General features: G+C 41.0%; 1 protein-coding gene across 2 annotated transcripts; it reads left to right on the top strand.

The window, feature by feature from the left end:
• The first annotated feature begins 12,449 nt into the window (after positions 1–12,449).
• Positions 12,450–18,909, top strand: ethe1 (ETHE1 persulfide dioxygenase). Of its 2 annotated transcripts, none has more exons than XM_080427554.1 (8): positions 12,450–12,583; positions 12,920–13,130; positions 13,838–13,982; positions 15,773–15,921; positions 16,704–16,833; positions 17,431–17,520; positions 18,127–18,243; positions 18,535–18,909. In XM_080427554.1, exons 1-8 carry the CDS (start codon positions 12,579–12,581, stop codon positions 18,579–18,581), a joined length of 894 nt encoding a protein of 297 aa, XP_080283680.1. In that variant the 5' UTR covers positions 12,450–12,578; the 3' UTR covers positions 18,582–18,909. The 2 variants fall into 2 exon arrangements, with proteins under 2 accessions (XP_080283680.1, XP_080283681.1); XM_080427555.1 differs by having other exon boundaries at positions 12,454–12,600; positions 12,911–13,130.
• Positions 18,910–25,292: the final 6,383 nt, after the last annotated feature.

Consider the following 25,292-nt stretch of genomic DNA (forward strand, 5'->3'; position numbering starts at 1 on the left):
TATGGCCACACACACACAGTGTTGGTGCCAGTTATTAATTCCCAAATGAGCTATGCATTATGTTTACTGGAAATTACTCTCAGAAAGTGATTAGTTGATGTTAAATTGATATGAAAATTAATATTAATTCTCATATTCATTGTACATATTCATTCTTATACTCAGTGGTGATAGACAATAGACCATGCATATATCTACCTGTATACTCATTTTTCATTGTACATGATATTCATTCATATATTCACTAGATGTATTTCCACTGTACATTTATATTTATTGATAGACTGTACATAATGTTCACTCATTCACACATTCAGAGATCCAGTGCAGTATACCTTGGGCCAGCAGTTCAGTATTTTATTTTCAAATGTTTTGTTGTGTTTCTTGACTCTTACTCTTACTGTACTGCACCTCTCCTGTTTCATTCTCTCTGCTGTCGCTGTTATGACACCTGCATTGCCCTCTGTGAATAAAGTTCTATCTTATATTATCTTACTTTGAGACCCTAGTTGACAACACCATATAGAGTGAAATTGATAAAATGTCCTAAAATATAATTGTTGTAAAAGACTTCAGTGCCAGATGAATGGGATTTTCCACAAAATTAACATACTGTACAGTATACCGTATGTGTGTGTATACAGTATACATGTACTGCATGTGTACCTAACGTGCCATCCTTACTTATCCTCATCACTGAAACAAAATCCACACTCCCTTGGCTGCTATGGCAATATAAAGCAATACACTATTTAATGTTGAAATTTGAACACTGGCAGAGTTTCGATAGCTGGGAGGAACCAATGGCTCAGCTTTACAACAAGGATTGGAAATCGATATGCAAGTGAACAGGGGGATGATGCCTCCCAAACGGTGTGTGTGTGTGCACGTTGGAGCAGTTGTAGATGAAGATGTAGATGAGGAAAGCGCTACAGTTACTGGGCAGCCATACCTGCTGGCAACACCATACCATACTGTAACGTGATAGGATGAACAAATATCCTTGCTGGGGGAAACATGACACACACACACACAGATATACACACCCACACAATTAGGCGTCTTTGTTTTTACAATAGGGATGTGGTGTGATAATTTGGTATACATTTCAAGCATATTGTATTTGCTTGCAGGTATATATTTATTGTCTGCACACATACTGTAGCTGTGTTCATGTACAGGCGCTCTGTCTCACTCTCCTCTGTGTATGTGTGCCAGCCTGTACATTATGTGTACAGTATGAGGTTGAGTGGGTACCTGTGGATGGGAGTGACCCATTATCGTGGTATATATTACCCTCTGTTGTTAAACTCTGACCCAGGCTTACTATTATCACCATGCATATTTCATGGGTCCCAGATGACAAGGACACGCGTATCCATTACGGCCCTTTACCACAGACCATGATCACAGTAGAGAGATGAAGGAGTCCTGGTAGAAGGAAGAGTGGGAGTATAGTGGCAGGATAATGCAAGGACGAAGTGTTGGAGGGGAGGGTGTGCAGGTACAGAGAAAAAGTGACGAAATGAAAAATAGCTGGAGCAAAGATCGATTTGTGGTGACAGAATAGATGTCCTTGGTTAAAAGATGCATCAGGACAAGAGGGGTCTTTTGGAACCTTGTTACTGACAGATTATTGATTGATGAAATTGCTGGCAATTCTGCGAAGGTGATAACTGTTGCTATGGGATTGACGTGCTAAGGAGAGAAGACTCACTTGTATAATCCCTCAAATCGGCAAATCATGGCTGACATTCAGGTAAGAGCTATTCAAAATATAGCCCAGATTGAAGTGTAAGTGGGCATTTGTGTTGTTTGTGTATCTCATTAAGTATCTGTTTAATTATATCATTCAGATAGTGTTTTAGAAATGGTGTGTGTGAGTTTCTGAATATACTCTAAGGGACCGTTATCCTCTTTGCAACTACTTCCCCATGCCACTGACATAAATAAAAACTTGTGGCTTCTGAACCAGTGTCAATTTTCAATTTCAACTAGCCCTGAATCCTGAAGTTTGTGATCATGCAATCTCATTGGCTAACAGCCCTTCCAAACCCCTAACCACACACACCAAACACATACCTACACTTAACCATCTCTAAGATAATGCCTAAATGCAAATATTTAACACAACCAGGATTCATGTTGGCTCTGCTCTGCATGTTCGCGCAATGCATCGGGGTATGAGCCACTACCTAAACAAATAAAACATTAGGTTTAAAAAGTATGTCTCAAAGAGTCCAGTTCTGTCACAATCAAAGCTGGACTTACGCCTGTTTCTTTGTGCAGGGAACTACCTCTTCCATTTCCAGTGCTGGCATTTCAGGCTCGGACAGTGCCTCTGGGGCCTTCCTTCCAGTTCAGCCACATCCAATAGCCAGCGGGTCTCCTGGGGAGCCGTGCCAGAGTACTACTGCAAGTCCCACACACGATGCCCAGGCAACACACCTTCAGCCCCAGGAACACCACAATGATGTGTGCACTCTGACTCCCCCAACACCCTCACCCTCTGATGACTGTGTCCTTACTTCCAACTTGACATGGATGGTTTCAGCAGACCAGACTGGGAGCCACAGCGCCAACACACAACAGCCAGCAGTTACCTCACTTTACCCGAGCCTCGAACACTGGTCGTCATCATCTCCCCAAGCGCTTACTTGTCCCAAAGTGATGGCTGTGTCATCCATCACCCCTGCCACTCTCCTCACACTCATGCCCCACTTTGGCCCTGCCATACAGCAACGGGCAGATGGCAGCTATGGTGAAAAATTATACCCTGACCTGTCATCTTTTTCTGAGGTCAGCCCGGAGGCAGAAACTCCAGACACAGCGGCTTCAGACCCTGGTGCCTCAGCCATGCTCATGCCGGGCCCACACCCAGGTGTCAACCTCTCACCGACTCCCAACAGTGACAATCCTCCAGAGGTTCAGCAAAGGAAGTCATCCGGAGGGATCCCAGTAGAGGAGGGATTGGTTGGACTTACATTACCCAAAGATCCTCCTGATCAGCAACCAGGTACAGTAATGGTAAAACTGAGACTGATGGATACTGTAGTATGGCGACTGGTGAGAGGTGTGTGCCACAGTTAAGGGTGATATATACTTAGCTGCGTGCTGGTGTCATGCAGTGCGACCTGTTGTCGCACTGCATGACACCAGCACGCTTGTAGATCGTCTATTTTGCCACACGTGACGTCGCACAACCAAGTATAAATCAAGGGTTGTTATATGGCATCCACCAACACTAGTGAGTGATGTGCTCTGAACACCAAACTGTTCCGGGGATTCTGCCCTCAATGTTACCCTCTGCTCTTATTGTTGAATTACTTTATATATAGAGTAAAGATGCTTTGCTTTCCAGATTTACATAAGCTCATTTCCTTTTGCGGTCCCTTTGCATACAGTATATAAAAACTATATATTATATGCATATAATAGTAATAAATTCACAAATTTGCAATACATTTACATCTATGATATCGCCAGTTTGTCCATAAGGTGCTGCAATGCTTCTGGCGGCATGTCGCCTTTTTGGCCAACAGAACTTCACTCCCAGCTCACATCAAAGCTGCCCACATCCTCGCCTTTTTTAAAACCATCCTCAAAACCCACCTCTTCAGACTTGCATTCCCCAGCTAATTAAAAAATAAATAATAATAATAATTGTAAAGCTACTTTGAGTATCTAGAAAAGCGCTATATAAATTGCATGTATTATTGTTAAAGGGATAGTTCACCCCAAAATGACTTTTTTAGTCCTATCAATTAGTCACCCCATGGAGACTTGCATTCATGGATATTTTTTTGTTTTTGTTGCATTTCTAAGCCAATAATTTGATGACCGGCAGGCGGTTCCAGTAGGAGACACAATGGTCTCTTTTGTGTCTCCTACCGGAACCGCTGCCTACCGGTCCGCTGGTCATCAAATTATTGGCTTAGGAATGCAACAAAAAAAATTAAATATCCATGAATTCAAGTCTCCATGGGGTGACTAATCGATAGAAAAAATATATATTTTGGGCGAACTATCCCTTTAATACCAATTAATCAGTTCTTCCTGGCCCGATGATAAACTTTTTTTCAAAATATTGTGGCATTATGTTCAAATGATGTGCATTTTTGTGATAGGCCACATCCACTGTCAGAACCTGTGTGGGCCAATAAAGATATCTTGTTAACAGACAGAGAGAGACGCTCCCCTTCCTGCAGCAGCATACAACACACACTACCACCATTAAACCAAGGAATTGGGGAAAAGTTTGAAAGTCCATGCTACTTCAAATCAGACTTATTCCAGTCAATACCTCTTTATGTCAATGTCTGATCTGTCTGATCTGAAGTCAGTGTGTCAGCGTAAACACAACCCAAGCCGTGTGTGTGTGTGTGTGTGTGTGTGTGTGTGTGTGTGTGTGTGTGTGTGTGTGTGTGTGTGTGTGTGTGTGTGTGTGTGTGTGTGTGTGTGTGTGTGTGTGTGAATTTCATACAGAATAGAAGGAAAGTAATTATTTCAATGTGTATAGTTCAAATCCATAGCATAGGCCTACCATGTTTCTCACCATTATTATAACATGCAATAGATCTACTGTATATGAATGCAGTGATGACAATGCATGAAAGTAACCCTTACAAGCATGCCTTTGAATTCTGACATTTTATTTTTGTTGCACCCCTAAGCACAATGACAGAGGTACAGTACTGTAACAGCAAACATTTAAATCTAGAGAAGGTCACTGACGTCCTCCACATACTTCATGAGTCAAGTTATGACTGTATTAGTGTAAATCTTATTATGACTGTGCATCTTATGACTTCTTACAGATGGTCAGCCTTCACAGCGTGTCTGTCCACCTTTGGAGATCCTGCTGGCTGTCGGCATCCCTGTCTTCGTAATGTTGGTCATCGCTACCGCCATCTTAGGTGACCGGCATGTCTCCATTCTGTAACCTATAGCTCTCAGCATTTACAACACACCAAGTCTGATGTAGCTACCTCTTATATTATTCAATAAGCACCAGCCAACTAGCTCTAGCTTCTAGCTCTACTATAATATACCATGTGGAGTATTTTTAACCAAATTAGTTTAAATATTGCACAGGATGAACAATATTTTATTTATTTCAGTGCAAATACCCACCAGACATCTGGTAGTTTGATACTTAATTCCATTTACCAGTCAGTCTTAATTTTGAGCAAGGTAGAAGAGTGTATAGGGTTATATGGTCAAGTATATGTACCGTCTTAGCATTTGTGTCAACTAAAGTTAATTATCAATACCCAAGGCTAGCAGGGATTTAGCGAATTGTGGTATTTGTGCAGAATTTGAAAGTACATATAAAAGGTCAGACTGGAGGTTGACCTACTACATAATTGATCAAAGCTGGTATGACTGTCTTCTTTAAAGAGATCATCACCTAGTGGTAATAAAGCTCTGTCTATCCCAATGAGCAAATTTGGAATCAAACTTTGCTGGCCTGAATTTGTTGATACTGTATATGTGTAGCAAAGGGAAGCATATTCCAGCCAGCATGTTGTTGTTTCCAGATTTTCAAAGCAGATAATGATTAATGGATTAGTAGTGTATTGCCTGGGTGTTGTAGCATGCCAAAGCTTACGTTAGGAGGAATAACAAGATTGTGACTCTAATTGGCACCAGTGAGTGTCAGAATAAAATCTGATATGCAATATTTAGTGTTTTGACGGTACAGAAATATAGAGCACAATAATAGAAAACTGAAAAGATACTAGTATAGAGCACTGAGGGACTCCGCTCAACCATATGGGGTTTAATAAGTGGGTTTAAGTCTCGGAGTCCTGCCGCCCCATATCGAGGAGCTAATCATGTCAATGATGTCAATAATGAATCCAGTATCAGTTCGAGCACCTCTGTTTCCTCCACCATGTCCTATTGATGAAGCACCTCTGTTTCCCAACTATGTCCCATTGATGAAGCGTCTGTTTCCTCCATTACTGTACAGTATGTCCCATTGATGAAGCACCTCCGTATCCCCCACCTATTCATGAAACACCTTTCACCGCTATGTCTCAATGATGGAGGCAAAACATTCAATCAAGGAAATACTTTGCTATGCTTTTTGTGATTGTCTGTTAGTTTTGGTAACTTAACCATGTCCTTTACTGTACCTTTCGGTGGCTCTTGTCAGCAGTCAAACGATGAATTGTCAACTAATTATGTTGGGTTGCGACAAGCATGGATCGATAATTCTGGATAACAGTGAAAAAAAAACAGTAAACAGTAAGTGACTACTACAAGGAGTGAGGACTCATTTTAAGACAATAAGAATAATGTATGCACTATTGTATGAATTAGTCTATCTATAAATTGCAGAAACCTCTCATGTAGCCTACTATACTGTATGTGTGACCGTCCCGGGCCTAGCTCAGGCACCGTCGTCCGAGGGACAATTTCAAACTTGGTGTGTGTGCTCCAGCTGATCCGGGGGTGTGTTGTGCCAAGTTGGAATTCGATCAGACCAATGGTTTCCTAGAACCAAAAAAACACAAATATCCCCTTTCTGTCTGTTCGTGGGTCTGTGGAAGATGCACCAAATCTCTGGTTGTTTGGAGGGCGGTGCAGGCATCGGCTTCCCTGATTGGCCAACCTGATCCATCGGTTTCACTGATTGGCAGAGCTTTGCGTCACGTTTTGCCGCTGCGGCACTATAAGTGGTAGCGTGTACAATTAACAATTGTTAATGCCTACAACATCTAATGGATTATTGGACATTAAAGGAGTAGTTTACCCAAAAATGTACTTATTTTCTATCAATTGCACACCCCATGAAGCATTGAATTCATGGAGATTATTTTGTTTTTGTTGTATTCCTAAGCCAATAATTTGATGACCGGCGGAAAGATTCTAATGTATCCGGTAGGAGACACAAAGGAGACTCTTTGTGTCTCCTACCGGAAATACACCCTATCATCAAATTATTTGCTTAGGAATGCGTCAAAAAACAAAAAATCTGTGTGTAATTGATAGAAAATACGTCATTTTTTGGATGAACTACTCCTTCAAGGTGATTTGTATTGTGTTTGTGTATTGTTTATAACTCCACCACCCTGTTCACTCACCTTCCTTGTTTTTCTTTCTGGTGTATTCAAATTAGTGAAGTTCCTGTGTTTCCCCTCAAAACCACAAGACGTATCTCTTCTATGTTCGATGAAGGTCAACTGCAGCATCCCAATATACCCAACCGTCCTGCCCAAGAACCCATCCAACCACACAGGGAATATCACTGCAGGTACATTTATACTATACAAGTAAGACGCGCGAACGCGGGAAGCGAACGCTTTCAACTTGCCATCCGGCCTGAAATATGCACAAATGACATGGAATTCTTAGATATCCCAATAGCTGAACTCGTCAAGTTGCTTTTAGATGTGTTATTTTACTTAGTTTACTGTAGCTGCTATATTTCTCTCAGAGGAGTGTAATTAGTCACCCAGGGGCAGGCGGATTTCAGCCACACTGTAGTGCACTCTGGCGGCTGCACACAGGCAGTGCAGGCAGTGCACACAATACTATTTCTCTCAGAGGAGTGTAATTAGTCACCCAGGGGCAGGCGGATTTCAGCCACACTGTAGTGCACTCTGGCGCACTCTGGCGGCTGCACACAGGCAGTGCAGGCAGTGCACTACTGCACACAGACACGGACACAGAAGCCGAGCACGGTTTCATAGTAAGCTCCACTTGCGCCTTCCGCTGCGTTCGCAAATATTAGCCTTAGTACTATGATTATTTCACCCCATTAGTTTAACTCCTCCCCTTTCTCCATCATTGTGCCTCTGTCAGCCTGTCCAGATTCAACCAGCGATGGCACCGGTAGTTGGCGTATTGTCGGGGGGACGTTGGCGGTGGAGAATGACTGGGGCTGGCAGAGCAGCTTACACTGGAGAGGGAAACATATATGTGGAGGGGCAATCATCTCCCCACGCTGGGTCATCACTGCTGCTCACTGCTTCATTGAGTAAGAGCTGGAGAGTGGTAAGAAAGGTGGGATTATTGGGGCCACTGATTGTAGGGGGGAAAGACCCTGAAGATGGAGGGGGCCCTTCAGGGAGGCATGGTGGTCCCATTCTATTTTAGTGTGTAAGATGTGTAATGCCAAAATTTGGTTGCACAACAATGAAGCTCGATTACGATACCTATAATACCTATAATAATGTAATAAATTAGGCTTCAAGTGACAGAATTTCAAGTTGCATGCTCATAGGAAAGATAGCACATCACATCCAAAAATACAAAAATATTTAAAAACAAATCTATAAACATCTTAGCCTATAAGTTTTAGTGATGGAAACAAGAACAATATTTTCAGGATTCAGTACATGTGCATGACGGTGTCTGTGTCCATGTCCCACAACAGGTACGACATGGTGCATGCAGAGGACTGGCAGGTGGTGGTGGACACACTCAGTGTGGCAGATGAGTCTCATGGAAAACGCTACAGAGCGCTGCAGGTTCTCTATCACCCCCGCTTCAACAAAGACAACAATGACTACGACCTGGGACTGCTGCGCACAGTCACTGAGATAGATATGGAAGGTGAGAGGGGAGGGTTCCATCTGCTGGATGTTCATCTCCTCACAGTTTATTGAAGTCTTCACAATTGCCAACATTGTACAGTTAGTTATAGCTGCAAAATATAGGCTATAACTGGCACATTGTAGAATTGAGGGGATAAGAAATAAACATATGCAGTTTATTTATTAAATTATACAGTATATTTTATTAAAAGTTATATTTACATTAAAACATACACTATGCATGAGGTAAAAAAAAGAAAGAAAAAGAAAGAAAGGGAAAATATCAATTAATGTAACATAGTTAACCCAACTATGTTCTCATTATAACAACATAACTCTACAATGCATAGTCTACAGTGGGCTACAACATTAGATGTTCCAAGATGATACTAATTAGCGCATACATTAAACACACACAAACGCATACACACACACACATCTAGCATTTTGGAGAAGAACTCTTGTAATCATCCGATCACCTTCATTTTAAGAGTATGTAACAATGTCATTTTAGGTGGAGTCCGACCAGTGTGCTTGCCAAACCCTAGAGAGACGTTCCCCGCTGGAACCTCGTGTTGGATCACTGGCTGGGGATACACTCATGAAGGGGGTGTGTTGCTTGGTTACGCCCACACTATGATTTAATAGAAGTATTATCCCCTCTGATCATACTGTTTATTGTTGACTCACTTTATTATATTCCCTGTTTCTTCCATCAGCCGTAATATTTTCCCTTTTTTCTTTATTTTTTTTAAAACTCTTGGCATATTCCTTTTGTTAAAATCAGTTTTTCTGTTTTGTTTGTCACCTTTCACCTGTCACCTTTCCTCCCCTCATTCTCTTTCTCAGGTTATGTGTCAGATAACCTGAGACAAGCTCATGTGCAGGTGATATCTCAGTCCATATGCTCTCGCCCAGGTGTCTACGGCTCCTACCTAACTCCCAGAATGCTTTGTGCAGGGAAAATGGAAGGAGGTTTGGATTCCTGCCAGGTATACATATACCCAGTTGCACAACATTTCAACGCAATCTTGCGTCAGATAAGACACATTAGTCAACAAAACTAACATACATCTTGACTTTGACAACATGAAACAACACCCTTTTATTATTTTGACGACTGACAAAAGGTTTGTTCTCCCCATGTGGTTTGAAGGGAGACAGTGGAGGCCCTCTGGTGTGTCAGACAGCTGCGGGAGACTGGAGACTGGCAGGGATAGTGAGCTGGGGAGAAGGCTGTGGACGGCGCAATAAACCAGGAGTCTACACTAGAGTCACCCAACTGATGCACTGGGTCGGAAAATATTTAGAGGTACAGAATATAGTAGTCTTGTGTATCTCAGTGAGTATATACAGTAGCACTAACTTAGACAGGGTTTGGGATTTTGGATTCTACTGAAGCCACCATAGTGGTTTGGTTAAAAGTGTCCACAAATAGAATGATGTTTAGGTAGGCCTATGATAAATTACACAGTGAAATCCATAGTGTTTGGAGTATTTATTTTATATTTATTTCACACAATCTGGGAGGGGGGTGTACAGTAGGCTACGTATATGCAAAATGTTCTACCCATCTCTCAGCAGTTACGGTCGGAGTAACCTTGAGGCACTTAATGAGCAATAAGCATGGTGTTGCTAAGGGTGTTCAGATTATTTACACTGGGCCTGGATAAATATAAAGACAAACCCCAAACAAAAGGTACTTAACTCTAAGGTTTAAGCTGCATCGTATTGAGATGGTGTATGACACTGACAGTCCACATGTTCTGCTTTCACAGATGGACATTCCAGATGAATCAGAGGAATCACCAACAGCCACTAGTATTACAACCACATCATAGTTGTGGTTTTTCTTGGGCCAGCATGATCATACTGAAATAAAGAAGCACAGTCGATTGTATCTGCTTCCTTTCTGTGTTGTTGCGGTTTATGTCTTTAGATTATGTCTTCCAGTGGTAGAAAAAAGTACTACATTTCTTTACTTAATTAAAAGTATCAATAACGCAATGTAGAAACACTCTGTTACAAGTAAAAGTTCTGATAATCAAAATTACTTGTGTAAAAGTACAGAAGTATTGGCATCAAAATATACTCAAAGTACCAAAAGTAAAAGTAGTACTCATTATGCAGAATGTCCCATTTCACAAGTTCAATATGTATTAAAAAGATTTTGAAAATAACAGATCTACAAGCTCACAACGTGTCGCTTTGCAATGAGTTGTGAGCTTGTAGATTAGCTGGAGTATATATAGGGCTGAGGTGGTTAATGTATGTTTTGTAATAATAATCAAAATCTATCTATTTTGTCAAAATGTGGAAGATGTGATAGGATTTGGAGAAAAAGGAGGAAACTAGTTCATCTGATAATTATTATTTTTTTATTGATTTTTTTAATTGCAGTTCTGACTATTCACATTTGTTGCAGCATACAATTTGTGTAGAACCATCCATTTTTTTCATTGGATGATTCTACTCAGGAAGAGGATAAATATATTTAGGATGAGAAATTGACAAAAATGGACGGGGTTCAGTGACCGACATCATGTAGTGGCAAAAGGTAGGAGATATAAAGGCGATTAAGATTACTTGGAGTGGTTTGATTAGTTATATTATGCAAGACAAAAAGTCAGAAAGATAAAGCCCTAGCTCCTTCTAACGCTATGGACCAGAGCTAATAAAGCCCTAAGCATAAAGGTATTTGAGGATCGCTGTGATTTGCTTCCCACTTGGAGCAAAAGTAAGGAGGAAGGGAGTACTGATTTGTGGGACATTTCTTGATGTTGAAGGTGTGTATTCCCAGGGGACAAAAGTGTCTGCATTGTGAAGGAAATCATTTTGCAGGATCAGCAGAATTCATCAAATTAAGGCAAATAGAATAGGATTAGAAAATAAAAACGGGGACTGTCTGATGTGATGCTGAAGCTGTGAAGAGAAGAGGAGAACAAGGGTGGCACGTGGCAGTAGGCCTACAACAGGAACCAGGACCAACACAATGGAGTCTACCAAAAAGTGCAATTTTTGCCATGGTAGTTCTAAACTGTGGAAATACTGTGCTCTGGAAATACATTAAGGTGGTGCAGCTGGACGCAGCCAGGAAATTAATGTTTTGAAAATCTTCTAGAACCTTGATGATACACTGAGGAAAGGACAACTCAGGCCATGGTGTCTGAGTTACAGAATGGACAATGTGGATCACAGTGGTGGAAAGTAACTAAGTACATGTACTCAAGTACTGTACTTAAGTTCAATTTTGAGGTATTTGTACTTTACTTGAGTATTTCCAATTTCCAATACTTATTACTTACTTATATTATTGACATTTACTATTTACAATTACTTCTACTCCACTACATCTCAGAGGCAAATATTGTACTTTTACTCCACTTGAATTATTTGAAAACTTTAGTTACTAACTTTGTAGATTTAGATTATTATTACAAAACATACATTAACCACTTCAGTCCTATATACATTTTGGACATTTGAAAATAGCCGATCTACAAGCTCACAATGCGTTGCGATGCCAATCATGCCATGCATTGTGAGCTTGAAGATCTGCTATTTTCAAAAGATTTTTATCCATTAGAAAACTTCTGAAATGGGACATTCTGCATAAAGAGTATATTTTTGGTTATTTTTTCCCCCGTTCTCTTCTAAGTACATTTAGATTTTTGATACCAATACACTTTTACTCAAATAAATGTTGAATTCCGGACTTTTATTTGTAACAGAGTATTTCTATTACTGCAGTATTGATACTTTTACTTAGGTAAAACATGTGAGTACTTTTTTTCCACCACTGGTGGATCATGTGAATGGACACTGGCACACTGTAGTTTGCACTTTGACACAGTAGGTGGCGGTATGCACCTCACATAGCCGCCACAAACCTAGAAGAAGAGGAATGACCACTGCCTGCCAGAGATCAGGAGAACATTAGCTCTCACAATCAATGATGACCCATACTCTATTGCGCCATAATAACAATGTTTGTTATGGCTGCAGTCCAGCTGCCAACCGTATGACAGGGTAATGTTGTTCCCTGGACCTCCTGGTAGGTGGACTATTGCATCATTTGCCTCTAAAGAGAGCATTTAGTTAAAGGGGTATTGTTGATATGAGGAAGTCTTGATCGCCATATTCCAGCTACATAAAGTTATCGGCAAAGAACTTGTCAATCATTAGACAATTGACATTTGCTGTCACATAAGTTACAAGGACAGGGATATTATACACCCCAGGTAGCCTACAGTTGCCGCTGGGATATGAATGGTTTGCGAATAATAACCCTGTTCAGACGATTGTTTACAGTCTATGATTGGTGCTGACACTTTGTTTTGCTCGGTCTTTTTTTTTTCCAACAGTTGAAACAGAATGTGCTCGGTTGTAAACATAGTCAAACCTGTCCAGGCTCTGGCCTTCACGCTTTGCATGCGATCAGCAGCGACCAGGAGCTCGAGTCATGCAGCGACCCATAGCAGACTCCTCGGTGCGGGGGGACACAGCTGCAGCCTGCAGCCCCTAGACGTCTCCACAAGAACTTACTGCTCCAGGGTGAAGCTGGAAGGACTCTTCTTTAGACAGGTGAGTTCCATTCATTATTGGCTGTTTTTATAAAACTTTAAGTGAACAAGATATCCAAAATGTCAAGTGTTTTGTGTTGTTTCTTCTTTTCTTATTTTTTTTTCAAACAAGGTAAGTAGTAAGCACACATTACCCTTGGCTTGATGCCCTGCCCTATGACCAGGGATTTTCTAGGCATCATGATTACTACAACATCATGCATAGGATAGCTACAGTAACTGTAGAGGGCGGGGGGGTTTGGGTTTGTTAATTTGGACTTTTGCAGGTTTTAAAGGGATGTTTCACTTTCAAACATGTTTGGGGTCATTTTAATGTCTACTCAGGCTTTTGTGAGCACCCCAGACAGTTTAAAATTTTCATTCATTTTACTTTATTACATTTTCCAAAAAATATATAAAAAATTAAAGAAAAAAGTGATGAAAAAAAAAAAACGTCCCCTCACGTGATTAAAATGGAGTTTGAAGTACAGGAGTTTGTATAGAAGGGGGGCGTGTCTGATAAAATGAATATCAAATATCTAAATACCGAATCAAGCAACTTAAAAACTGTCTTGGGTGCTCACAAATGCCTGAGTAGACATTAAAATGACTCAAAACATGTTTGAAAGTGAAAAATCCCTTTAAATGCAAAATGGCAACAGTAACTAAATGATCTACCCCAGGCATCACATCATTACTCGATGTCATCACGTTTCTTTATCTGTTCAGTTGTTTGAGTCGGCGAGCAGTACCTATACCTACCTGCTGGCAGACAGAGAGACCAAGGAAGCAATACTCATCGACCCTGTCCTGGAGACTGTTGACAGAGACCTGAAGCTTATGGATGAACTGGGGCTGACTCTGAAAATGGCAGGTAGCTAGTCTAGCTACCTACATGGCTCTAAAATAAACATCTATTATAAAAGCTAAGAGGTGGGGTATTATTGTGTAGCTGTATACCGTCATAAACAAAAGTATTGTTTTCTTTCTTCGATAATGCATAATCCTACACACAAGTTCAATCATCCACTTTGGCCATTGTCAATAACTATGTTACCGTTTACACTATTTATCCACTTTATTAACTTGCTATGTTTAATTTCTTACATTTTATTTGTTTAATTTATAGCTCCTTTTCATACAGTTACACAACATAATTTCTAGATTTCACTGCACCACTGAGCATTTTCATGACACTCTCATTACATTACATTACAGTCATTTAGCAGACGCTTTTATCCAAAGCGACTTACAATAAGTGTATTCAACATAGGTAGGGAACGAAAACTACTAATCACCAGAAGTCTTTAGTGCATTTTCTGCAAAAACAAGCAACCAAGAGTATACCTAGCGCTAAGGTAAAAGTGCAATATATCAGCTACCTATTTTGTTAAACAGATGAGACAAAATAGCTAAATCAAATGAGCATGAGCTAAAACAAATAAGTGTATCGACTAAACAAGATCCAATAAACAATACAACAATAGAAAACAAGCGTTCGTACAACTAGTTAACAACAAGTAGGTCAGGCAGAGAGGAAGGGTAGTGTTTCCTGAAGAGGTGGGTTTTCAGCCTGCGGCGAAATATGGGCAGTGACTCTGCTGTCCTAACATCAGTGGGAAGTTCATTCCACCACTGTGGGGCCAGAACAGAAAAGAGTCGTGACCGTCTGGATCGGCCAGAAGGACCCTTGAGTGACGAGGCAATCAGTCGCCCCGAGGTGGCAGACCGAAGTGGTCGGGCAGGGGTGTAGGCATCGACCATAGCCCGGAGGTAAGAAGGAGCTGTTCCTTTCACTGCCCTATAGGCTAGCACCAGGGTTTTGAACTGGATGCGAGCCGCTACGGGGAGCCAGTGTAGAGAACGGAGAAGGATGGTTGTGTGGGATAACTTGGGGCGGTTGAACACCAGACGAGCCGCAGCTTTCTGAACAAGCTCCAGAGGTCTGATGGCAGATGCCGGAGCACCAGCAAGGAGGGAGTTGCAGTAGTCCAGGCGGGAGATGACAAGAGCCTGGATGAGCACCTGGGCTGCCTTCTCCGTGAGGAAGGGGCGAATCCTCTTGATGTTGTAGAGGAGGAATCTGCAGGACCTTGTCACTGATGCGATGTTTGCCGAGAACGTCAGTTGATCGTCCAGGGTCACGCCCAGATTCTTCGCAGTCCGAGTTGAGGTCACCACAGCATTATCAATGGTGATGGCCATGTCTCGGTGCGGACAGCCCTTCCCCGGGAGGAACATCAGCTCGGTCTTGTCCAGGTTGAGCTTCAGGTGGTTTGTCGACATCCACTCCGAGATGTCAGCCAGACAAGCAGCAATGCGTGCCTCCACTTGGGTATCAGTGTCTCTCATGTCAGTTATTGCATGTGTGTACCCTCTTTTTATCTGTCAGTGGCTTGTTGCACACTTCTTCTCGTGCTCTGATTTGCTCAGGCTGAAAAGACAAAAAGAGAGCTCTCCTTCTTCACCGTCGATCTCCGCTACTGATTCAACATACTAATTTGATAAACAGGCCAACTTCCCCCAGACCAAATAATTTGTGCGGTTGGACACACTGCACAAATTACTGCTGATTGTCGGCCACAGATGCTCAATTACGTCCCAACTGACCGAAGTCGGCTTGTTGTGTTCGGGCCTTTACGTGTATCCTCTTTTTCCCAATAGTAAACACCCACTGCCATGCGGACCATATCACAGGCACAGGGCTGTTGAAGCAGAGACTGATTGTGTTGAAGAGTGGCATCTCTAAACACAGCGGTGCCACTGCAGATGTGCTCCTTGCAGACGGAGACAAGATTGCCTTTGGAAAATATGTAAGGATTCTTCCTTTCAACACAATGTGCAGTGCTCAGATTTGTTGATCTGTGTTTTGGCTATTTCCTATTTTACATGTTCATCTCTAGAGTAGTGTGTAACAGTGGCAATATAGTATATAGAAGTATGACCTGGAATGAAGGTCAGGTGAAAAAAATGCACAAGTAGTCAAATACTTACTTAATACACATTAATAATGACTTGAAATTAAGTTTTTTTTTAATCAATTTAGAGTAGCCAATTATTTTCTACCCCCTTTTTCTCCCCAATTTAGTCAATTAATTCCTCCCCACACACATTTGTCTGTTGTCACTGCTGTATCCTACTGACTCACCTGCCAGTGAGGAGCCCCCACCGGTAGGACATAGGGCCTTCGTCCTACTCCTCCCGCTCAACACTCCCTGCTGACAGGTGCCGCCCCAGCCCGTACGAGTACGTGCAATGACCAATATCACCCGCCCCGCCCCGGCGTCTATGCGAACAGTATTGGCCACGGGCCAATTGTGTTCGCATAGACGCCCAACAAAGCCGGATGCACCACGGTGGATTCAAACAAGGACGTTTCTTTTTATCTCAATCTAACAAAATAAAAAAAGCAGTGAAAATTATCATAATTTCTTACTTTCAGAATACTATTTGTTTAGCTTGGTAATTTCTGTGCTACAAATAAATGACCCATATTTTCAGGGAAAGCACAAGTGTTTCACCTCTCTTGTTTCTTTGATATTCAACTGTGCTATTTTTGCTATGTTTACCCTGCCACTCCCTGCTTCCTCCACAGTACTTGACAGTGAGGGAGACTCCCGGACACACAGATGGGTGTGTAACACTGGTGACAGGGGACCAGAGCATGGCATTTACTGGGGACACACTGATGATCAGAGGCTGTGGCAGGACAGACTTCCAACAGGGTATGCCTTTACTCTTACTTTGATTTATTAGGGATTTATTGCCTGGAATGTTAGCCAGGGTGTCATATGGTAGGGTCATAGGGTATATATAGGGTAATGCTGTATGCATTATGTAATCCTAGTGAGGGAATGGGTGTGGGACTGGATCGTAATGTGGCAGGTAAGGGGTTGCCATGCCTTTGGGTGCCTTGTACTGTAGGTGAGCACTAGTGTTTTTGAAGTGGATGCAGATTTGGTCAAACTTATTGTTGGGATTTGATAGTTTTACTTACCCACAGTAAATTGCAAATACTGCAACAGTATTCGTGCATATGTTTTCAGTGCTGACCCAGAAATATTTATCCATGCTTATGACCCAATCCAATGTAGTATTTATGATCATTGGTTTATAATTATAATTGTGCAATCAAAAAAAGCTTGTGTTAGTTTTTGTTGTTGTTTTGGTGCACTCTGGACAAATGAGCAAAATGTTTTCACTAAAAACAAGGTCTTCTGTTTGTTTTTGTAATGTAGCTTAATGAACACATGGTGGCAGTATTAAATGATTTTGCCATGTCAATCTCAAGTTCTCAACCCAACTTTCCTCCTCTTTCTCAGGTTGCCCCAAGAGGTTATATCAGTCAGTTCATCAAAAGATTTTCACACTGCCTGCTCACTGCTTAATCTACCCTGCACATGACTACAAAGGTTAGCTGCAAATCCCACCTTCCTTAGTCCCATAATAATTCATTTTGGTTTACTGATTTTAGATTAAATTCTATTTGCTATAGGTTATTTATGGTAAGTACTACCAGCTTTTCTGGTGGATACTCAGAAACTCCTGTCATTTACCTGCACTTTGCTAACACACTTTATTGTAAGAGAAAAAATCATGAATAAGTCCAATCTTACAACCATTCATGGGCCATATGTGGACTTTTTTGTAGATGCTTTATTTACAAGTAAAAGTCTGATGTACATGTCGCCAATAACGTGTCTATTGGACACATAGTTTTAAGAACCTATTGGGCTTATCTAAGCAAATTAATACTTGAAGCACAAAGTTTTCATCATTAATACTGTATGCAACAGTCGGTGGTCTTTACATAAATAGGTTAATACCGTATGTAGTGTGCTTAATTGATTGACTTATTATTAGAAGTTTTTCTCTTTTTTTTTATGTCCAACTGTTTACCTGCCATATTTTCCTTTAACCTCTCTTTTATCATCTTTTGAAGCAAGTCCAAGATAAAGTAAAAGGTCATCACACCTCAATTGCAACTGATCATTAGACTGAATGTTCTTGCCTATCAGGTCAGACAGTGTCCACGGTCGGTGAGGAGCGAAAGTTTAACCCCCGCCTGACCAAAAGCCTGGAGGAGTTTGTGGAAATCATGAACAATCTGAACCTTCCCAAGCCTGCTAAGATAGGTATGGAAGAAGAAGAAAAAAACGTGATTCTAGTAGTCAGTCCCTACTACAATGCCTCCATTATCCATGCTCTATTAGCAAACATAACACTTAATCCCTGGGGTATACCGTAAGAATTATCATGTGAATGAGTATGACAAAGTTGTATTCATATCAGTGTTGCACAACGTTTTAAATAAGAACATGCAATGGCTTCTCCAGCTCACATTCACATTGGCGAAATTACTGTATAGTCAGTGTGTTACTATTTCAGAAAATTACATTGCTTTTTTTCTGTTTTTCCCTTGTCAGATATTGCAGTGCCTGCTAACCTGGTTTGTGGACTACATGAGGTTTGAGTATTTAACAAAAGCAAGGCTGTTACTGGCAGGCAACATGATCAGCTTTACACTGTTGTATTAACATTGGATTAACGAAAGCTAAATATTTGACTTGTATGTCAATATAATATTACGTTAATATAAGTTTGTACATTTTAAGTTTAAATCATAACTGTTGTTCATCAGCAAATGGCAGATGAATATCGCTTATAATTTGCTACACATGCACAGACAGCCGAAAAATAAAAATGTAACTTGAAAGAAAATTTTGTACGGAAACAAAATAATGCATATCACTAAGATTACCTATTTTTTAATAAATTTGTATTCTTCTTTTAAATGTCAAGATTCTTTGCTCTTTGTGCAGCTGCTTGGTTATTAATAGCACAGAAGTTAAGAAGTAATGCTCAGACAGGAATGTTCCATTCAAGGTTTGGTTTAGTATTCATGAATGTTCAACTTAGACAACTGAGTCCTTCCACATGGCCTTTCCAGTGATTCCGGAGTCCTTGTGCCAAGGCAACACACACAGACACACACACACACAGTTGCTAGCTAAAGCCTCTTTTGCATAGTAGGAAAATGAAAGTCCTGTTTGCATTCAGATTTCAGAATCACTGATGGCCATGTTTCCACTGTGAGAGTCCTTGTCATGGCTGTGCGTGCTTCCGTTCCTATCTATTTATTGAATATGGCTATTAGAGTCATCTATTGAAATTCATCACTCTGTACTGAAATCTAGCATCCTGGCTGGAGAATGTCGACAGAGAAAACATATCTTAAGGATTTGTGGGTGATGTATGCTTACTCCTCATGTCTCATCATGGCCCATTGGCACTGTCGGTGTCAGGAGAGGAAGACCGGTTTGGGTGGATGTGCATGCCTTTGGCCTGACCACACACAAACCGCTGATAAGCTGCTTACACCTCTGATCGTACACTTTAACACAGAGATATCTCTTCTCGTATTTCCAAGAAATGCTATATTTTCGTCCCACGTGAATATTGTTTACCCAAGAAGGTAATCGTATCTACTTCTGTGGCTGTGAAATGCCTGCAAGTGTTTTGAACTCATTTGAAAGGCACATGGCAGGCTAACAGAATGTCTCTGTGGCTGCTGTGAACTTATGACTTAAGAATATCTGGTAAAAGAGTGAAGAAAAAGTCATTATCCTCTTGTCACATGCACGTTAATACTGGCAGGCCACACAAATACGCACACACTCTCCATCTACCAGCTGTCTCTGTCAGCACTTGAGGCAGACAACCCTTCTCTCTCACCTAGCTTATGCTCCATCAGGCACACCTGTACCAGGTCAGGGGCGTGACCATGCATGCATTATTGGTATCAAGGGGAAGATAAGTTGTTTTGGTGGCAGTGTTTTCTTCATAGAAAGGGTCTTGAAAAGAAAAGATGCCACTACCAGCTGTTCTTTTACCCACTCTGTCCCCCATCTGCTCAGGGTAAGCCTTCCCCCCTTTTCCCACCACCCACTTAACAGTTTGCCACCCTGAACCTCTGCCCATACTCTCCCCCACATGTCACTGGAAAACATAATTTATATAACGCTCATTCAGAGAAAAGCTGTGAGGAGGAGGCAGGGCAGTGTGATAAAGGCTTTGCAGTGAAGGGAGAGAGGGGTTCTGCTAAGCAATAAATAACACCCCAAGGGTCGTGTCTGAAAGGCGGAAGAGGTGTGTTGGCACTGTGCCCAGATGGCATTGTAACGACGTAGAAATATATATATATAGCTCCGGTAACAAAGAGAAAGTGGAGCCGTTGCGCCAGTTCTGTGACTGTGAGTCAGTGGTGTAAAGTAACTAAGTACATTTACTCAAGTATTGTACTTAAGTACAATTTTGAGGTATTTTTTACTTTACTGGAGTATTTCTAATTTTCAAAACAATACTACAATAACTTTGTAGATTTTGATTATTATTACAAAACGAATTCAGACCTATATATTCTTTGGCAATTTGAAAATAGCAGTGAGCTTGTAGATCTGCTATTTTTGAATTTTTATTTTATATTTGAAAACTTTGGGACCTTCTGCATAATGACTGCTTTTACTTTTGGTAGCCTACTTCTTGAAGTATATTTTGATGCCAATTTTTGTACTTTTACTCAAGTAATTTTTGTTTACCGAACTTGTACTCAAGAGATTTCTATAATAGGGTATTGATACTTTTACTTAAGTAAAAAATGTGAGTACTTCTTCCATCACTGCTGTGAATAAAAGTCCCACTGCGGTGACAGGGCACGGGCAGGGGACGTACTGAAACTGACGGTGTTGTTTCCAGTCGACTCGCGGTTCACACAAAAAACTTTAGTGCCCGCCTCCCTTGCTGTCCAGTGTTGCCATGTCCGCTTATTATAAGCGACTTTGGGCTTGTTTTTTCTGGTAAGTTGCTTGCTTGCTAAATGTTATTTAAACCAGTGTTTCTCAAACATTTAAGTCAAGGACCCCATCTGAAAAGATGTTATGCCAGGTCATGCCAGGCCATACAAGATTTGTGTCGTTAAAATGTTTAAAAAATGTTCTTTTTTTTTTCCTCCAAGATTTGTTTTAGAAATAGCAGATCTACAAGCTCACGACGCGTCATGAGCTTGTAGATCGGCTATTTTCAAATAGCCAACGTATTATTTTTAAAAGGCGAAGGCGGGCTCGCTTGTTTTGGGATTGTTTTCATAGACCTGGTTGCTTGTTTCTCTCGCAATACCTGGCAAGACCGGCTCTCGCACATGCACTAGTACATTCCATTTCACCTGTTGACGCCGACAGCTCAGTGATCTGTCGCTTTTCATGGGAAACGATTTGGAGGGATTGAACCACATCAAGCGAAGATAAAGATATCAAGGCGTAAGACGAAGCGGTCCATCCATCCATACAGCAAACACAAAGTAAAACTCAATACAGTGGACAGGACAGGACAGGAGGGACGCTGAGAAAGTGAAAGCGCACTGAAGTTCGCTCAGTCTCTACTTGACTTGAAACAATATGCAGTTATTGAGGAACTATATGACTTTTCACTGAATTTCTGTCCGTTCTCAGGTAAGATTTATTTCTCTCTGTGTGCCGCTACCATAACAACTATAGCGCTACATTGTTTAATCAAATCGACTAATTTGTCAAGTTTTCATGTAGGCTATGTTATGTTGATGATGATGACCTAATTAACCATCAGATGAATTATCAAACTTTTGTGTAGGGCGTGGAGTCGAGTCAATTAAAAGTTTGGGTTAAGATTAGCCTTGTTTATATAATCTCATATATTATGACAAGTCTTGGAGATAGTTCAAAATAGTCTGTGAGGTTCCGCGCTTGGGGTCCGTACATCTACATAAACGTTCAGATTTCAAATATAAGGTGCTATCCCCGTGGCCACGGATGTTACAATGATGTACGGCCCCTCAGAAGTACCCGTATATTCCATATTGTTCAACAAAAGGCATTTTAATAATGGCTGATGACCACGGCTAGGTTAAATAAGTAATTATATTGACACCACATTTACTAGGTGTCATTAAAGTTGCAAAGTCACAATAAGTGGCGCCTACACCTTTCCCATATCCATTGTCAATGAACAAACGTGGCTGATGCAGAATTACACTAGCTGCTAACTTCACGTGCCCTTTGCCCCAAATATGAGACATGATTATATATATAATGATGTATAGTAGTGTGTATATCTGTCTGTCTCTTATATGTCATCATGATTTGTGTGCATGGGGATCTCATCTTAAACAAGCTCAGTGCTTAATGAGTCTTCCAGTTTAGTAGAACTTGTATTGTGAATTTGTACTTCCATGTACTGTTGTTCTCATGTCTTACTAAATAAAGTACATCAATCAATCAATTAAGAGATGTTTTCATTAGGCCTACATGAGAGTTGCAATGGCCTGTTATTTAATATTTATGAGTCTATACCTACAATAAGAATCTCTATCCCATGGCAATAAGCTCAGTTTACGTTAACTCCCACTTGTTTACAATGTTCTTGTGATATCTGGCTTTTATCCCCCCCTCATCAGAGCAGAGCATAAACAAAGGGTGGGAGTGTATAGGGAGTGCTGAGTGAATGAATTTCCCTGGGAGGGTTACCTACTGTCAGGGGAATTCATAGGTTTGCCTTCAGTCATTCTCTCACACACGCCTTGTTTTGGCCAGTATGTACAAATCTATGTCTGAGCCCTTCCTTCCAGACTGTTATTAATGGATCACTTGGTTCCCTTGCATCAGGAGAGAAGTTCTCAGGTCAATGGAATCTCTGTTGAACCAGCACCAGCCAGCAATAGTTACACGGCAGCCTGTGCCAATTAGTGCTGCATTGAGCACATTCCATACTATATTCCAGTAAGCATTAAGCAATAGCCTACTATGCACAAACAAGATAGCCTAATGTGTATTACTGAATGTAGTGTAGTTGTGCATACTATGCCTAACGTTTGCCCATTTAATTTAAATATGGGCCTGTATGCATAGGCTGTAAAATATTAACGGAAATACTACGTATTGTACGTTTTTGCTAGTTTGAATGTGATAACTTTGTCTGACACTTAAGACCCACACTTTCAATATTTTTCAAACATGTTAAAAAATAGCAGATATACTAGCTCGCAGCGCGGCACGAAGTGACACGCTGTGAGCTTGTATATCTGCTATTTTTTGAATAGCCAACTCTAAAATCTAAAATGACACAGATGCTTTCCCGGTTTTAATGGGTTTACTTGGCTAATAGTCCAGGGACTCTACCTCACATCACAATAGATGTTATGATAAAGTACATGGTCACAGAATATATCCTCCTGCAACCGCCCATGTTCTCAAGCCACCAGTTAGCAGTGAATGCATTGTATTCCCTCGCCCCTAGGTAAATGGTAAACAATCTCATAGACCAAAAGAGACCGATCAGCAGTGACAACACTTTCCTCTCACCTGCTCCTCCTGATCAGTGGCCAGTAGTGTTACTATGACAGCTTCCTGCCTGTCGGCTCTCAGCCAATAGAGCGCGCAGTGGGAGCTGAGGTCACCGGGTATTCTGGGGCACTTGATATGTCAGATGTCATTGTGCTCCTTGGCAGGACGTCATCTTGTGTCTATAAAGAAACTGGAAATGTGTCTGGAAACATTGTGTGAGTCGCTGATGTCATGATGTTGAGCCTATAATTGATTTGACAGACTTAGGCTTAGAGATAGGTCTATTTGACTGAAACGACAACCTGTAATTGTGGCCTGTAAGTAATATGGCACTTGCCCTTCCAGTCCACGTGCTGGCCTAACAACTGGATCTGGTCTCGTACCCTCTGAAGATGGAACAGAACCAACATGCTGCAGAGTCAGCTAAATATAACATTTGCTTAGATTGACTAATGAAGTGTTGTGCAGCCATGTCCTTACAGAATTTATTGCTGACCGTGGCTCTGCAAAAGTCATAGTCAAGATATCTGATGGCCAACTACGGGACATACATTTCACAGAACCAAGAAACTACTTGAATTTTTCAATCATTGGTCATGACAATGATTTAATTATCATAATTTTAGCGGTTGTCCTTCAACTAATCTGCCGTTCCCTGATTATGCAGATCTTCGCAAAATGGAACTAGAGAATGTGTTCTGAGCGCAGTTTTTAACAAATAAAATGAAGTAAATATGGTGGTGAAAGTACTGCTAATGTGGAATTTCTGCTTTAGCCCACATGACTAGTACCCTCTTAAATAGTAGTAAAGCTCAAAAGCACCAACAGATTAGGCCCGATCAAGACGACGGTCAGTTCTATTTAGACTATACAAAAGACAAAAACAACTATGTTTTTTCCCATAGCAAGATTTGTATTCAATCTATCAAGAGACTAATCATGAAGCATTGGCTCAATTCACATTTTGAATTTGAATTAATCATTGAACTGATACTGACTTGACTATGACCCTGGCTTCTGTGCATTATATTAATTTGGAGTCAAGTGTACTCAGATCCAGGCCTGAGTCCCTGGTGTGAAAAGCGCCTTGACCTGAACCTTCTAGGATCGGTTTTCAAACTTCTTCATGTCATCATGGACATCAAATTAACTTTCATGCACCTAATTATTTTGTTCTGTTGGGACCTTTGGTACTGTAGGAAATTCTGGATTCAATTTGTCTAAATGTCTATTGTACATTGTACACTCACTGTGTCGTCATGGCATCAGCATCATTGGAGGACGTTATAGAACTCCGGAAGCTGAGTGATATACAGGTATAGTTCCATATCCCAGTGCTGTCATACTCCAGTATATCAGCACTCATGGAATTTGGAATGCCTCTTGTCCAATTAAATTGTTGTATAAATTAGAATAGTTTAATAATTACAACCCCGTCTTATGATGTTAAAATACGTGGAGTGAAGGGATGTTGATTATGGACTTTAGAAGATCAAACGCAACTGCAATTAGAACAGTATGGCCATACAGGGTCGGAGAAACTTCACAGTGCGGATTGTCAAGTGTGATGTGAGATTAAACTTCACAGCTTTGAGCACATGGTGAGATAATGTGACAGAGATAGTGGCATTCCACTCTCCCCTCTCACCCCTGCACTCCCTCACATTTGTGTGTGTGTGTGTGTGTGCACGCATATGTGTGCATATGTTCATGAGTGTGTGTTTGTGTTGAGGTGACAGAGCTGTGGCTGGTTATTGTTGTGTTGAGGGAGATGATTAGCAGTGCAGAGTGATCCACTGACTGAGTTTTCT

This window comes from Gymnoscopelus braueri (genome assembly GCF_963280865.1).
Source record: "Gymnoscopelus braueri genome assembly, chromosome: 4".
Taxonomy (NCBI): Eukaryota; Metazoa; Chordata; class Actinopteri; order Myctophiformes; family Myctophidae; genus Gymnoscopelus; species Gymnoscopelus braueri.

Coding starts and splice junctions, on each gene's coding strand:
- ethe1 (XM_080427554.1), top strand. Junction 13,131..13,837: donor AAGGACTCTTCTTTAGACAG/GTGAGTTCCATT, acceptor TTATCTGTTCAG/TTGTTTGAGTCGGCGAGCAG. Junction 15,922..16,703: donor AGATTGCCTTTGGAAAATAT/GTAAGGATTCTT, acceptor CTTCCTCCACAG/TACTTGACAGTGAGGGAGAC.